The 15,501-nt window shown below is 37.2% G+C and overlaps 2 protein-coding genes across 5 annotated transcripts in view; both read left to right on the forward strand.

Moving 5' to 3' along the window:
* The first annotated feature begins 52 nt into the window (after positions 1-52).
* LOC127934595 (protein C3orf33) lies at positions 53-3,922 on the forward strand. Of its 2 annotated transcripts, none has more exons than XM_052532077.1 (5): positions 53-213; positions 417-476; positions 863-1,016; positions 1,920-2,083; positions 3,514-3,922. In XM_052532077.1, the coding sequence occupies exons 1-5, from the start codon at positions 106-108 to the stop codon at positions 3,784-3,786; spliced, it is 759 nt and encodes a 252-aa protein (XP_052388037.1). In that variant the 5' UTR covers positions 53-105; the 3' UTR covers positions 3,787-3,922. The 2 variants fall into 2 exon arrangements, with proteins under 2 accessions (XP_052388037.1, XP_052388038.1); XM_052532078.1 differs by having other exon boundaries at positions 1,923-2,083.
* Positions 3,923-5,884: 1,962 nt separating this feature from the next.
* Positions 5,885-15,501, forward strand: part of LOC127934619 (1-phosphatidylinositol 4,5-bisphosphate phosphodiesterase eta-1-like) — a 68,509-nt gene continuing 58,892 nt past the window's right edge. For all 3 annotated transcript variants that reach the window (XM_052532115.1, XM_052532117.1, XM_052532118.1), the window contains exons 1-2: positions 5,885-6,044; positions 15,241-15,350. In XM_052532115.1, the coding sequence (XP_052388075.1) occupies positions 15,272-15,350 (79 nt within the window). In that variant the 5' untranslated portion in view covers positions 5,885-6,044; positions 15,241-15,271. The remainder of the gene's footprint in view (positions 6,045-15,240; positions 15,351-15,501) is intronic.

Consider the following 15,501-nt stretch of genomic DNA (forward strand, 5'->3'; position numbering starts at 1 on the left):
TGTTTCACATATAAAACAGAAAACGCATTTCACTATTTTGGCCTAAGGCGGTACCCTTGAACAGTGGGCGTGGCTACATTTTGTAGTTCTTCCTCTATAAACAATATGCAGCCAGGTTCGGGTCCTGCAGATGTGAACGAGGAGGACAAGCCCTCTGAAAATGTGATTGCACAAATATCACAGTTTGCTGACGATAACCTAACGTTTGTCCGGGTAAGTAACCGATTGGAACAATAACGTTCCGTGTCATTTGATTTCATTTGAATGGCGTAGAAATATAAGACTTCCCAAGCACTGAGGGAACTGAGCTTGTGGACTAACGTTACTTACTAAACATGGCAGCTGCCCGTGCAAGACGCAGTAAATATTACACTGCTTTATCTTATGTTGTGCATATTTTAATGTGCTCCCAACAGAACATCAGCACGTGCCTTGGTCTCGCGGGTCTTCTCATCATAGCGAGGAGCATCAGACTGGTAAATACACCACACACACTCGATGACACGGGTTTTATTTCACACAGCTCCTGACAGTCCATATGTTAACGTGCTCTGTGAGTTTAAATAAAATCTTAATGCATATGCTTTTTTTGTTATTATTATTTTTTATGTGAATGATTGATATTAGCTTGTAAACAATAACAACTGTTGAGCAAACAGCTAGCCACGCCCCAGACTCACACCATTGGTTGAGGTTGACAGAATGTTGTTTCCCGTTTATTGATTGGCTAACATTATTTTATTCATCGTAACTGGTTTATTGGTATCTGTAAGGTAATAGATATACTATATATACTATGATGCCCTGGAACTATTGATGTGTTTTACTGTCTTGATCATATTTTCCTGTCCTTGTTTTGCAGATTACAAAATTTGGCTCCGCTACTGATATTCCAGCACGATTCATCGAGAGAAACATCAGTGTCAGAGGAAGACTTAGAAACATCACAGAAAAAGGGCTTGAAGTGGAACACATTCCAATTTATGTTCCTTTGCTCAGTCGCCTACTTACTAAACGTAAGGAGCCACACAACCCCCTTTTGCAGTCCCTCAGGAAGACCCCCTTAATTAAATGTCTTTTCAGTAGGCCTGCACATTTATTTCACAGCTGTCTCAGGGACCACTGTGTTCATCTGAACAGCTGGTCTCCATTATGACTCAATCTTTAAAAGCCCATTTCTCTTAGAAACAGTTTTATCGGTTTGTATAATTGTGTATCGCCTGCTGTGTCAGTAAGTGTAGAGAAGGTTTTTCTTTTTTTCTTTCTTTTTTTTCTGTAGAAAAAAGTGACTTTGCCTTTGAACTTGGATTCAATTTAATGCACTTCTTGGTCTTTTAACTTAAGTCACTGAAGCACAAAATATTTCTCTCTCCCGTCGTCCTGTTGTTACACTTCAAACCCTGTGAAAACTCATGTTGCTTCAGAACTGAATTAAATTGCCCCTGAATTGTTACCATTTGCACATCTACAAGATGATGAATTTCTATAAACCAGTTAGTGGAAAGAGGCAGTCAAAGTAATTCTATTATGGACCAGCCATGCCTTCAGAATGAGTTTAGATGTGATCTAAATGTGCCATACCAGTCACATATCAACTCCCTGATGATTAGATAAGGAGATGTCACTGTGATTCACAGATGGCCTGGTTGTAAGCTTGTCCTCTTGGTGTTTTTATACCATATGGACGTATCTAGCTTCCTCCTGTATACCACAGAGACTAATACTCAGGGTGACCTTACTGGTCTTGTTTACATAACGGTCCACTCAGACACAGAAAATGATCCTTTTTTAAAATCCTTTAGAAGTCCTGCTGCTTTATACTGACCCCGTAAACTATTTTCAAATCGTAAAAGCACTTTGAAATAGAGTCTTGTTGATACAGCGTTTAAAAGGGAGATCACAACTGACACTGGCTTCAGCAGGTCAGCCCGTGACCCTTCTGGATGTGCGTCTGGCTGGAGTGGAGCTGACCTCGGAAGGGCAGGACTGGATTGGTCAACAGCTGAAACCAGCTGAGACGGTGTGGCTCCGACTGATCGCCCGACAGAACGAGACCCTCCACTGCCTAGTGTCAGTTAACAGGGTAGGTGCGATGGACCAGATTAGCACAGGCTCAGATGCCACCATGAAAGTTGTTAGCTTGACAAATGAGATGCTTTAGAAGGGGGAGGGGTATGTGTGGGGGACATATTAGATCATTGGTTTTTAGCCTTTCTGAATGCAATGCCTCCCTTGTTCCAATTTTCAAAGACCTAATTATTTTTTTCAGTAGTTTGTATCTACTAGATAAGGATTTCTTTCTTTCTTTATTGTAAGTTATTTTAGAGCTTGGCATAGTTTAGGAAGATGTATATTCACTAGAAAAATGAGATTATATTAATTTGCATGACTTTTCCAGGTGTAGAAATTTGACACTTTTAATATTCTTGTGTATACATGTTTTTTTTTAGGACAGTTGGCTCTTCAAAAACCAAAAAATAAATAAAGTTGGGATCCAGTTGAAGGAACGAGTTAAAATAAGAAATATCTTGATTTGTTGTTGATTTATTTAATGTTATTTAATTAATTATTTAATATTTTTTATCGTTTTGAGGCCCCCAAATGGGTCCCAGCCCTGTAGTTATGAGCCACTGCTTTAGATCTAATATCATACAAGTTTTAAACTATTAAATGCTTATAAACAAGGGTCATGGAACACAGTCTTGAGTCCCTTTCACACTGCACGTCAGACCCGGCATATTGCCGGAACATTGCCGGGTCGCCTTCTGTGTGAAAGCAACCACGTCCCGGGATTGATTCCGGCATTGAACCCAGGTCGGGGACCTGGTAACATTGCGAGGTTCAATCCCGGGACGAGCGCTGTGTGAACAAAAGTCAGATCTAATGCCGTGTCGAAGTGATGACGCATGTTATCGCGCGACTCTTTTACCGGCTGTTTTGAAGGAAGATCAATGTTTGCGATGGAAAAATATGTGCAAACCGTAATGAAGCAGAGATCAGTTAGTTCCTCACTTTCCGCGCTGACGCTGAGATCGTTTGCTTGCTTCAGTGAAAATATAACGTACCTAACGTTTACGACTCGTACATTACACGTCACGCGCTGATGTCACGTGTCGTTACGGGATCTTTACGGGTTGTGTGTGAAAGCACGCACATATCCTGGGTAATCAATGGCAGTGTGAAAGGGGCTATGGAAAACTGGAAATGTCAGTGAATTTCAAATGTGTTGTTTCTAAGGCTGAAAAAGTCTTCGAATTTTTAAGTTGTGCTCTATTTCTTTTCTTTTTATTATTATTTCTATATATACTTTTTTTTTATTATATATATATATATATATATATATATATAAGTAATCACAAGCAACTGAAAGAATCATGGAAAAATGAATGAAAGTTTGGTAAAGAAATGTAATAATTAAATGATATATTAAATGTAAATTATTAAAATTGTAATCTAGATTGTAATCGGGAAGGGCAAATCCATTAAATCAACTTCATGGCATTATTCTTTCAGGGCTCATTCTTTAACACCTGTGTGAATGAGGAACTTTTGAGGCGTGGATTGGCAAGGACTTCTCCTTTTGTGGGTCTGGACCCTCACTCTCGGATCTACTGGCATCTCTATAAGCGCTTTCTGAGGGCCGAGAGCAGAGCAGAGAAGAAAGGGAAAGGCCTGTGGAAGGAAGAGAGTCGCTGGGAGAGAGCTGCTAATGTCTTGAAGAATAATATGCTGGTGATTTCACTTAAGAAACTCTTCAAATGGACATCATGGACTAAAGAGAAGTGAAATATTCCTTAATATTCAGAAGTTATTTTGTATGAAGTATTTTATAAAGTATTAATTCTAAATGTGGTATGTTGCTGATCTCAGACCTAAACTTAATGGATAAGGTAAGCAGCAATTAAACTTGAAATGATTCAAATCTCTGTGTTTTTCTGCTTACTTTTACTTTGACCTATGAAGAATATATCTCTTCACATATTTCCCTGTTTGCTCAACATGAAGACAGACATTTCGAACACATTGCAGTGTTGTATAATCCATCACATTATTCATGCTGTCCTACACATGTACTGGCGGACACCATCGTTATATTCCTGACAACCGGAAAGCCTTTGAACTCCTCCCTGCTCCCATAAATCCATATCCCACAGACCTCTCGGTTTTCTCTTTCCCGGGGAGGTGGGGGAGTGCTTTGTCACGATGACACGGCAGTGGGGGTCTACTGATGCCCCCATGGAGACAATGAGGAGGAGGGATCCCCATTACTATAGAAACCTCACACTCAGAAGACAAAGTGCATCAGGGTGCCTCCTTCTCGGGGTCCTAAAGGCCTTGGCACTTGGAGACAGCGATAAGAGGCTAGAAGAGGAAAAAAAACAGATGAAAATATATATAAAAGATGAAGACAAAGTTTTTAAAAGACAATTATTATTCAATAATATTATCGATTGAACTACTGATTGGATGAGAACAAAAATGGAACTGAATTGAGCTGGAAAATGACACTAACTTCACAGCTCTGACTTATTTTTTTTACATCTGAATTGAATCAACATTGAATTGAGTTGAATCTTGACTGTTGACGTCTGTAAAGCTGCTTATAGCCGAACTGAACTCATTTCATAATTATGAACTTTTCATTGGTGACCATTATTGAACGAATCTGAAACAACATGGAACTAAATTGAGCTGAAGAATACCACTATTAGTAAAAACTTAAATTAAGAAGCCCATTTAAAATTTCAACAAGATGTTTAAAGTGAATATAATACTCTAAAAATCTGCTGTCTGAACATGAAAGATGTTATTCTGGTTTACTCTTGTCTCCCAATTATTCCTGGTGGTTTCATTTTCTCTACATAAAACGAAAAAAACAAATAACAACTCATATAGAAGATGTAATTTCAGACACGTTAGATTCAAGCATCTAATGGCCCTCCCATTGGTTTGCTCAACAGTGAGAGTGGAGGTCCTTTGCTAGGGATTTTGTTTTCGCCTCAGTTCTCAATGGCAATAGTCTTATCTACTCTAATGGGCACAAGGGGGAAGTTGCCTGCCCCCTCCTTTCGGCCTTTGTTGTGCAAATGTCCCTTGTGACTATGGCAGAGATGCCGGACTCTTATTGGACAGTCGGTTTGAATTGAAAGGTGCATTGGGTATGAGACACTAGCAGACTTTGAACCAAGACTCCGCACATGGGCGGTTACACAGAAAGACCTGTGGAAACTGTGGAAGGAGTGAGAGATGTGTGACAGGCAAATATGCCCTTTGTTTTCATGTGGGAAAGAGAACAGAACTCCCTTCTCATTGTATCAAATTCTAAGCTTGGAATTTTGAGCTCCTCAACTGAAATTACAAAAATCCCATTTTAGGTTTGTAGGAAACTGAAATGCAACTGTATTTAAACATATACCATCTATGAATAAAATAGTTAGTGATTACATGTTTTATGTTTTTATATTTGTTACATTATTACTTAGCTTGGTCAAAATTGGAGCCAACGTTTTCTAACAAGTAAGGAGTTTTATTTTGTTTATTTTTTTTATACTATTTTATTTCACACCTTTTTAATAAGTATTAATTTACAGTAATAATTTTTGCTATTTATTTTTATTAGTTTTATTTTTAACCATAACTGTTCTGCAAGAAAAATAAAGTCCATGTGTAAGTTCTCAGTGTTTGAGTTGTTTGTTGAAATATAACAATTATAATGCATGCAGGAATGGATCATTACTGGCCAACTGAACCGACAGTACCGCATTAATTGTTGTTTACAGTCGGTCATTGTCAGTCCGTTCCTAAAACTCCCCACCTGTTTTTGCGGCTGCTCCTCTCGGCTCCGGTCGGTTGGTAGTCCGGAGCTTTTGAATGAGAGCGGAGACGTACAGTTAAACAGTAAACACTGGGAAGGACAACCCTGGAGACGCGTGTGTAGAGGAAGATTTGTACACAGTGTTTCCAATGTTTCCACGAAAAGAGTCAAGACTGAGTTTGTAACCAAAGCGGAATTCTAATCAAACTCTTGAGTGAGAGAAACCGAAGTAAGTGATTTGTCTCTGTTCTTTGTTGAGAGCAGGTGCACGTTTAGACGGTGCCAGGAGAAAAAGTTTAACTTTTTCCTCTTTTTTCCGTTTTACTCTTATGAACTGTTTATATTATGTCTATACTATACTATACTATACTATACTATACATACATACATACATACATATATATATATATATATATATATATATATATATATATATATATATATACACACACACACACACACACACACACACACACACACACACACACACACACACACACACACACACACTAAAACTACCGTTCAAAAGTTTGGGATCAGTTTGGGTATGATCTTTAATGTTTTTTTATTTAAAGGAGTTTCTTATGGTCTTCAAAGCTGCATTAATTTGATCAAAAATACAGAAAAAAAAATACTATTGTGACATTTCATTATGAAGCAAAATCTAATTTATACATTAAAAAAAATGTATTCCTTTGATGCAGCTTTGCGTTACAGAAATGAATTACATTTGAAAGGATATTAAAATAGAAACCATTTATCTAGGTGTGTGCTGTTCCCTGAAGCCTCCACAATCACTGTTGCTCGTGTTCAATATTTCCCTACATCCATATGTTATTTACAGACGTTAACCAGACAGATTTGGATCTTAACTTATTATGTGTTGTCTTTGTCTTAAATCTGCCAGCTTTAAAATAGAGCTCAATAAAAAAGCTCAGAGATTGAACTGGGGTGAACAAGATGCCACCCTTGAGGTTAAAATCCATAACTGATTAATCCCTTTGAAATCACAGTGTTTTTTTTTAGCTTATAAAAGAAGAGACTTTTATTATATATTGATACGCTGACGTTATACTGGCTGAATGTTTATGTGACCTGTGCTTGGCTCTACAAGACGCCCCCATATAGAGAATCACATTCTAGTGAAATAAATATCAGACACACACTAGGTTTTGCAACCAAGACAGTCTTGTGTTTGTCACTGCAAAGAGCTTCTATTCAATGTGAATGCATACTTCTGTGTATTGGAACGTGTGGGGTAAAATGACTCCAGTGTTTTCCAAGCACAGCGTATCATTTTGCTCCACTGCTGGGGTGTAGCGTGGGATTGCAAACAAGCTTCTGTGGAAGCGGACACCTGATTAATTATTTACCCTTTATTTTCCGAGAACAGAAGACAAGACATGTTAACTGTATTGTTCATGTTTTCAGTGAAGTTATTAATCGGCGGCCTTGAAACAGATCTCAGTGTCTGTCACTAGTTCTGGGTCAAAGTAAATGTGTCTATATAGATCAGTCAAAGCCAAGAATCTTTCGGACATTAAAGGGATACTCCACCCTAAAATGAAAATTTTGTCATTAATCACTTACCCCATCTTTTTTTGTCGTTCCAAACCTGTAAAAGCTCCGTTCATCTTCAGAACACAATTTAAGATATTTTGGATGAAAACCTGAAGGCTTGAGACTGTCCCATAGACTGCCAAGTAAATAACAGTCAGAATACTGCAATATCTGCAAAATTGTTGAATAAAGTTGTTATTTTTGTTTTCTTCGCTTACAAAATGTGTTCCCGTGGCTTCATATAACCCAGATTGCATGACTGATGGCAGATGGAGTATTCTGAAGAAGACTTTTCATATCTTTTATGGACCTTGACACTGTTATTTACGGGATATGGGATATGGGATAGTCTCAAGCTTCCAGGTTTTCATCCAAAATATCTTAAATTGTTTACCGAAGATGAACTGAGCTTTTATGGGTTTGGAATGAGATGGGGGTGAATAATGACAAAATTTTCATTTTGGGGTGGAGAACCCTTTAAGTGCATTCACTTAACCCATGTGCTTTTAAGTTCACTTAAACTTTGAAAACAGTTCTTGCTTCCTTTTTTTTTTTTAAGTTGCTCTGTTTGTTACTTGAGTGATTGATTTTAAGCCAAGCAGATCAGTCAGAGTTCAGTCATTGTGGCCATCATTAAGGTGCTTTCATGCCATGTTTGAAAAACAATAAAGTAACTATTGCTGCATTTCCACTAAAATTACCCGGAACATTTGTACCAGGAACATTTTTCCCCCCAGACCTGTTGCTTTCTGCGTTTCCACCGCGGTGTAAAATACCGGGAAGATTAGGCAAATAGACTGGTGACGTAGGTATGCACGCGTTTCTCAATACGAAGTACACTGATTTTGGACTTGCATCCTCGGTAGTTCAGACTTTGCTCATTCGACTCGGGAGTGTGATGTCTGCGACTACGCAAATCCGTTAAATATGCAAACAGCAGTTTGCATGGCTACTGCAATTTTCCTCTCTGTATATTTACAATAAAACGAAATAGGATATCAAGTACCACTGCCTCCCTTTGTTTTCATTTAAGCATAATAACAGCTGCAGAAATGTACTTAGTTCAGGGATATGTGTATATACAGCCATTACAATGAAACGAAATATTATATAGATTTGCCTTTTTTATTTTCATTCTAACATATAGATCAATTTAATACCAAAGATAACCTGTTAGATTTGCCCAAAATGAATTATATTTTATGTTTAAACACAAAAAGAGACATCAGAGCCAGCGGCACACAACAGAACTAGCCGAGGTGAGGCTGTTCTCGGCGAATAGATGATCACTTAGCTCTCGCTGATTGCGTGGAGCTGACCGCCTCTGAGATCGGCGAAACAGATTTTTAAATAGGCGCTGTCTTTATAAATAAACCACAGATTTGAGTTTTAAACAACTATATTCTCGCCTGAAATATTTTTAAAATTACATTTCATCACGCAATAACAGTAATATTTTGAAAATGTTGATCCGAATAAATGGTGGTTGAACTCAACCAATCAGCATGTTTAGCCCCCAAGTCCCGCCCCCGAAAGTTCCGGAACGTTGAAAAAGTAGCACCTAACCAGCAGGGACTTTCTGAGGGGCATTTTGTTACCCGGAACTTTATTTAGTTCCTGGTTCCTGCTGTGGAAACACACCGAGTATCAGCCCAAAGTCCCTAGTTCCTGGGTAAAGTTCCTGCGGTGGAAACGCGTCATATGAGATTCTGACTCATAATTTTCGGAGAACTCCAACTTGTTCCACCTCACTGCTGTGAGGTCATACTGAAACATAAAAATGGCAGCGACTTTTTGCCCTTAATTTAAGTTAAACAGTTATTTCACAATATTTCTGTTTGATATTTCCCATAATTGTTTATTGTTAATGGTTTAATAATGCAAGAGTAATCTGAAAAAAAAAAAAAATGAATAGAGCACAATACAGATTAATATTATACAGTGTTGATTAACTTTTTTATGTTCTGTTACTTTTTATCATGTTTAATATATATATATATATATATATATATATATATATATATATATATATATATATATATATATATATATATATATATATATATATATATATATATAATTTTTTTACATTTCTTTCAGCTGGGCCTAAAAGGTACAGGTTGCACATAAAGAGTCTGAATGAATATCCTCTAAATATCTTTCTTTGGTCACACTTTCGCTTGGGGACCAGTTCTCACTATTAACTAACTATTAACTATGACTTATGCTTCAATAAACTCTTAATTTACTGTGTTTTTTTTAACAATAAGTAAGGTTTAGTTGTAATAAAGCATTAATGAATAAAGCATTAATGTGCTTAGAAGTTCAATAATAATAATAATAATAATAATAATAATAATAATAATAATAATAATGACAATAATAATGAATAGCCAATATTCTAGAAATATGCATGCTAATAAACAAATAGTTAATAGTGAGAACTGGTCCCTAAACTAAAATGTTACCATTTTTGTTTCTAACAGTGATGCATGTAGTAAGTAGCCAGTGTCTTGTTCTCCAAAAGTTTGGTAAAGAGTGATTATAGCCATAGGAGACCTTTTATACAGTTAACGTTCTGGAAATTCAATGCATAATAGATGGTATAGTGGGAGGGAAGGACAAGTGTTCCATGGGGGAGCAAGTGGGCACTGAAAACAAAAGCTTGAAGAGATAGACGTATACCAAATATTGTTATGCTCTCTAAGAAGATGAGAATATCTTGGGAATAAATTAACAACATTATTAGAATCTGTTAGAAATGTGTTTGTGAATAAAACACATTTTCAGATACAGATGATGATTAAGAAACACGAGTCAGCCGTTTAGCTGGACTCTTTATTCTGCTGGACAGGGAGAGTGAGAAGCCGTCCAGGGCTCTGAAGAGGGGGCTTCCTGCTTTACAGTCAGAGGGGGTGTGGGGTCACAGGGTTAGACACTACCCCCACAGTTCAATCTATTTTAAGTGCTGTCACCCCAATCCCCAGTGCTCAAACCCTCTCATACTCACTGATTTATTAATGACTTTCTTTCTTCTAATATAATTACTCACAGTCACATACAAGAATCACAATGGATGCAGGCTTAAAATGTACTCTTTAATCCTTGTCTCCATCTGTGCTTTGTATTGATAGTCCCTTTCACTATTCATGAAAGCATGTTTTAGTTATTGGAACTAATGTAATATAAAAGTAATATATTTAAGATACATTTATTTCATAGTAAGTATAGTTCAAATCTATTAACATAATTTACTGTCATATTGCTTTAAACTTACTAATATAAAAATAACAATCACTGTAAATCTTTATTTGGTGCACAACGCACATTTCTTAATATTAAGCCTTATTGTGTTTTAATGTCATTATTGATGAGGATTGTGAAATCTTTGAATAATATCTTTAAATGCAACATATTTAAAGTGTACTTGGAAGTATACTTGCAATAGTTATATTTTAGCACGATCAAATATTCTTGAGTATATCTTAAGTTGGACTTCTGCACAATTAAAGTGCATTAAGTAAAGAATTAGTTGTTCCAATTGCAGGGTATTTTTATTAAATGCATAAATATGTAAATATATTTGTGTTAGCATGAAATTAATGTATTTCAAATAAATTTTAGTGTATTTGTTTTTCACTAGGGATTGGAGCATTATATTTCAGATTTCTCATGAAACTGACTTTATATATAATAATTTGACTTTTTTCTATATATATATATATATATATATATATATATATATATATATATATATATATATATATATATATATTCTGACTTTATATCTCATGATTGCAACTTTGTTTATCATAATTATGATTAATAAAAATGTAACAGTGTGAAATTTTATATGTTAACTAAATACAACTTTTGATATCAGCATCATCTTTACTCATTCTATGACCACTCTCAAGAAAACGGAATAATTGTGAATTCATATATTGATACTAGACAGCTTTAAGATAACATGTACCAAATCATATCTAAATAAGTAAATACACTGCTCTGGTCATGTGACAATTTGCACTTAGCACATATTTAAATCAAACCCTTTATTTATTTATTTTTTCAGGACATGCACTAAAATATCAGTCAATAAGATTTTTAGAGCTTTATAAATGAAAACCGTCATTATGTCACTGTTGTATTTAGTTAACAACTATTTTAAAATGTTCACAATGGCAATAGCTGTTGTTGAATTATGAAAGACACAATCAAAAAGAGAAGTGCTGATGCATCCCAGATGCCCAAGAGATACTTAGCAGGTTAAATATCTAGAACAGTCTGTGATCCAGGTCCTTTAGAGTGAAATGTGTTTCAAGTGGAAGTGACATGGGCGACGACAGACAGAAAAGAACAGCAATCTGGTGACTTTAAATGTCGTGTAGTGTGTTAGCGGCAGGCAAGTGTTTTAAAATAAAATTTTGGAGAGATATGTATATAATCAATTGTGCCTAATTTCTTACTTGACAAGATAAACAATCGTTTGATGTCTAAAGGAGGGTTTACACTGAAAAACCCAGTCATTTGGTTTTGATGAGAGCTTGCCATCGGAGGTGTCATTAGTGACGGAGACTGATAGTGATGCGACAAAGTTTTGCATATTAAATTTATGCAAATGTGCAGCGGCAGTTCGACTACCAGTGAGATGTGAATGGAAATGCCTACTAGCAACCAACAGTACAGCAACTCGCCAAACATCCAGCTATTCAATTATCGTCAGTGTGAATGCACCTAAAACCTTCAGTGATTTGTATTGATTTTATACACAGAAATATGACCACTGTCCATCAAACTCCCCCTCAGTGATCCTTGTTACTGAAATGAGTCCATCCTTGATTTGCTTCTGCATCAGAAGCTAGAGACGCAGGTATAATCCAAGAAGGTTATATTTCCACTTCCAAATAATGGGACGCCACCTAACCAGATTGTGTTCCTCAGGGGCAGATGGGACTTTCTTATGACATTACAAACAGCATGGTTTATTGAAAAGCCAAGTGCTCACATTACCACACTCTGACACTATAATCATTCTCAGTTTTCGCCCTCTGTGGGGATAATGCCTGCTGAAAGGGGCTGCTAGCCTCTTATTCCTTAGCTAATGTGCCTCAAAGTCACACGAATACATTTTTCAAGCACATGTGACAGCTTTTGATTACCCTCGCATTTATATTGCAGCTATTCTGACAGTAAGCGACAAATCACAAGATGAGAGAAACCAGGAGAGCTGAATGGAGCGAGGGGTGGACAGTATTTGAAACAGGTCTCCTGGGCTGTATGGGTTGCGTTTACAGCATGTTTTATTCGTCTTTGAGACTCAAGACCGCCTTTTTGTCGATTTGTCTAGAATCCTGGTAGTGTGGCTATTCAAGGGGCATTTCTCTTCATCACCAGATGAGAATGCACATACACTCTAGGGACGCTCTGAATATGAAATTGTCCCTGATTTTGACCTTCAGCCACATAGAAGCTACTTTTTTTCTTTAAAATACATCCCATCCCATGCTGAGTCTCTTTCTGAACTGTCTGTGCAGTATTGTATGTTTAAAAATTATATTTTTCATTTACATCTCTGTTACTTATCGTCCATTAGACGTTTATTTTGTATTTTTTCTCCAGCAGCACCTGTTTGTCTGCGTGTTTGTCTGCTGGTGATATATGGGATATCCTGAGGGAGAAAGTTCCGGAAAAAGCAAGACCCCCGTCGGCTCCTGCTTTAGTGTCTGATTTCAGCTTGTTTCAGGAAATTAGTGCAGACTGAGGCCAAAGGGTCAAACGCATAGACTTTGCGGGTGGTTAGAGTTAGAGTGATTACTTTCTGTTACGATCCAGCACCATGTGCTCTTCATTCTACCAGTTATGGATAGCAGCAAACTGCACATTGTATTATTTATTTATTGTTTTAATGTGTGGAAGTGGTAATTCATCCTTGGGGTTTAAACTGCCAGTTTTAGGAGTCTGATCATAAATTATTCTTGTCCTCCTTACAGTCAAATGTTTTAAAATGGTAAGATATATATATAGTTTTTATGTTTTAAAAGAAGTGTCTTATGCTTGCTTTAGAAATACACACACACACACACACACACACATATCGCACACACATACACTGTTAGAATGTTTGTATATATTGTATATAGTGTAGATTATTGTACGTTTAATGTTTGACATTTAAATTGTTTTATTATATTATAGTTATATATTAGAATATAATATTAATTGCTTTAATAATTTCCTTTTTATTTTATTTTATTTTATTTTATTTTATTTTATTTTTCTTATTTAGGATAGTTGAGAGCTGATAGCAAAGTACAAGGATCCACACAGGCAAAAGCCCCTTTCACACTGCACGTCGGACCCGCAATATTTCCGGAACATTGCCGGGTCGCCTTCTGTGGGAAAGCAACCACGTCCCGGGATTGATTACCGAACTGAACCCGGGTCGGGGACCTAGTAACATTGGGGGGTTCGACCCGGGACGAGCGCTGTGTGAACAAAAGCCAGATCTAATTCCGTGTCGAAGTGATGACGCACGTTATCGCGCAACTCTTTTACCGGCTGTCTTGAAGCAAGATCAACATTCGCGACGAAAACATATGTGCAAACTGTAATGAAGCAGAGATCAGTTAGTTCCTCACTTTCCGCGCTGACGCTGAGATCGTTTGCTTGCTTCAGTGAAAGTATAACGTGCCTAGCGTTGTCGACTCGTACATTACACGTCACGCGCTGATGTCACGTGTCGTTACGGGATCTTCATAGGTTGTGTGTGAAAGCACGCACATATCCCAGGTAATCACTGGCATTGTGAAAGTGCAAAATTAGCGACCAGGGAACAATTGCAGGAACACTTTACCCCTGTATTTGCCGGAATGGCAGTGTGAAAGGGGCAAAACAGTGTCACAGTCTTCTGTCTTTCTGTCGCTTTCTTCTGTGAGTGTTGTGTTTGTTTGGTGCCATGTGCTCTCTCCTGTCCTTTTCTGACTCCGCCCACCTTGTCACCTCATCATTGTTTTAGTTGCTTCACCTGTGTTTCTCCCTTGCTCCCGGAGTCCTTTACCTTCACTTACACACACACAGCTGTTCCCCATTTGTTAATATTCTTGTCTCACCCACCACTCTGCCTGGCTGTATTGCTTAATGTTACTTGTGATTTGTAAGTGTTCCTGGTTCTCGTGTTTTTTGCATCTTGGTTTTGTTCCCTGCATTTGGACCCAGACCCTGTTCTTTCTTTGCCGGTCCGTGACAAACAGTACCACAGCTCTGGCTAAATTGTATCTTATTTAATCCAGTGTGATATTTTTATTTATTTATTTATGGAAAGCTAGGGCTTCCATTCCAATAGCAGTCTTATTGAAAAAAATTGAAGAATATAGAGAGGTTATATGGCACATAATAATTTACACCTCTGAGAAGATCTAAACTTATAATTTTACACCTATGTATTCTGCATTTATAATGGACATGGATGTGTAATAAACTCTTTCAGGGCACCTTCAGCCCTCTCAGTCCCTTTCTACCCAACAAACACACACACACACACACGCTCCTTTTCATTCTCTGCTTATTTGCCCATCTCTTTCTCCACAATCTCTTTTGTAATCCCATCAGTACAATCAGTGTTGTAATTGTAGGTCTGCACCTGTCATTTTCAATCAGAGCGAGATGTGAGACTCGTGTGTGTGATCAGGCTTCACACTGAACATCAACCTCTAGTGCCATAGCACATGGGTCAAAACATTTACCATTTAAATATCTCTTAATGAATGCAAAATGCATATTTTAATTTAATGTTGGATGCCGTTTGAGAAGCTATACTCTATATTTAACAACAGAAATTAAACTTTTTTTTTCCTCCATTACAGATTCTGCTCTCCATCCTTCCTAGATCCCATCATGAGCTACAGGAAGATGGACAAGCATGGAAGCCCACAGTATTGCCGCCATTTTCTGTCTGACAACAGCATCTTCCATGGTAAGTATGATGTGGATGATGGATTTATCGTAATGCAGCATCGTTATACAGAATAATATGAGAACTGGGAATTTTGCACTTCTTCATATCTCAGGAAATGTGAAGAGTGGGTTTTGATTACTTGACCAGTGACTACCAAATGCATTTGGGA

Source organism: Carassius gibelio, chromosome A18 (assembly GCF_023724105.1).
Source record: "Carassius gibelio isolate Cgi1373 ecotype wild population from Czech Republic chromosome A18, carGib1.2-hapl.c, whole genome shotgun sequence".
Taxonomy (NCBI): Eukaryota; Metazoa; Chordata; class Actinopteri; order Cypriniformes; family Cyprinidae; genus Carassius; species Carassius gibelio.

Excerpts from the sequence above, each read along its gene's own strand:
- LOC127934595 (XM_052532077.1), top strand. The coding sequence starts at position 106 with ATGCAGCCAGGTTCGGGTCCTGCAGATGTGAACGAGGAGGACAAGCCC. Across the intron at positions 214-416 it reads ATAACCTAACGTTTGTCCGG|AACATCAGCACGTGCCTTGG; the intron begins GTAAGTAACCGA and ends TGCTCCCAACAG. Across the intron at positions 2,084-3,513 it reads GCCTAGTGTCAGTTAACAGG|GGCTCATTCTTTAACACCTG; the intron begins GTAGGTGCGATG and ends TTATTCTTTCAG.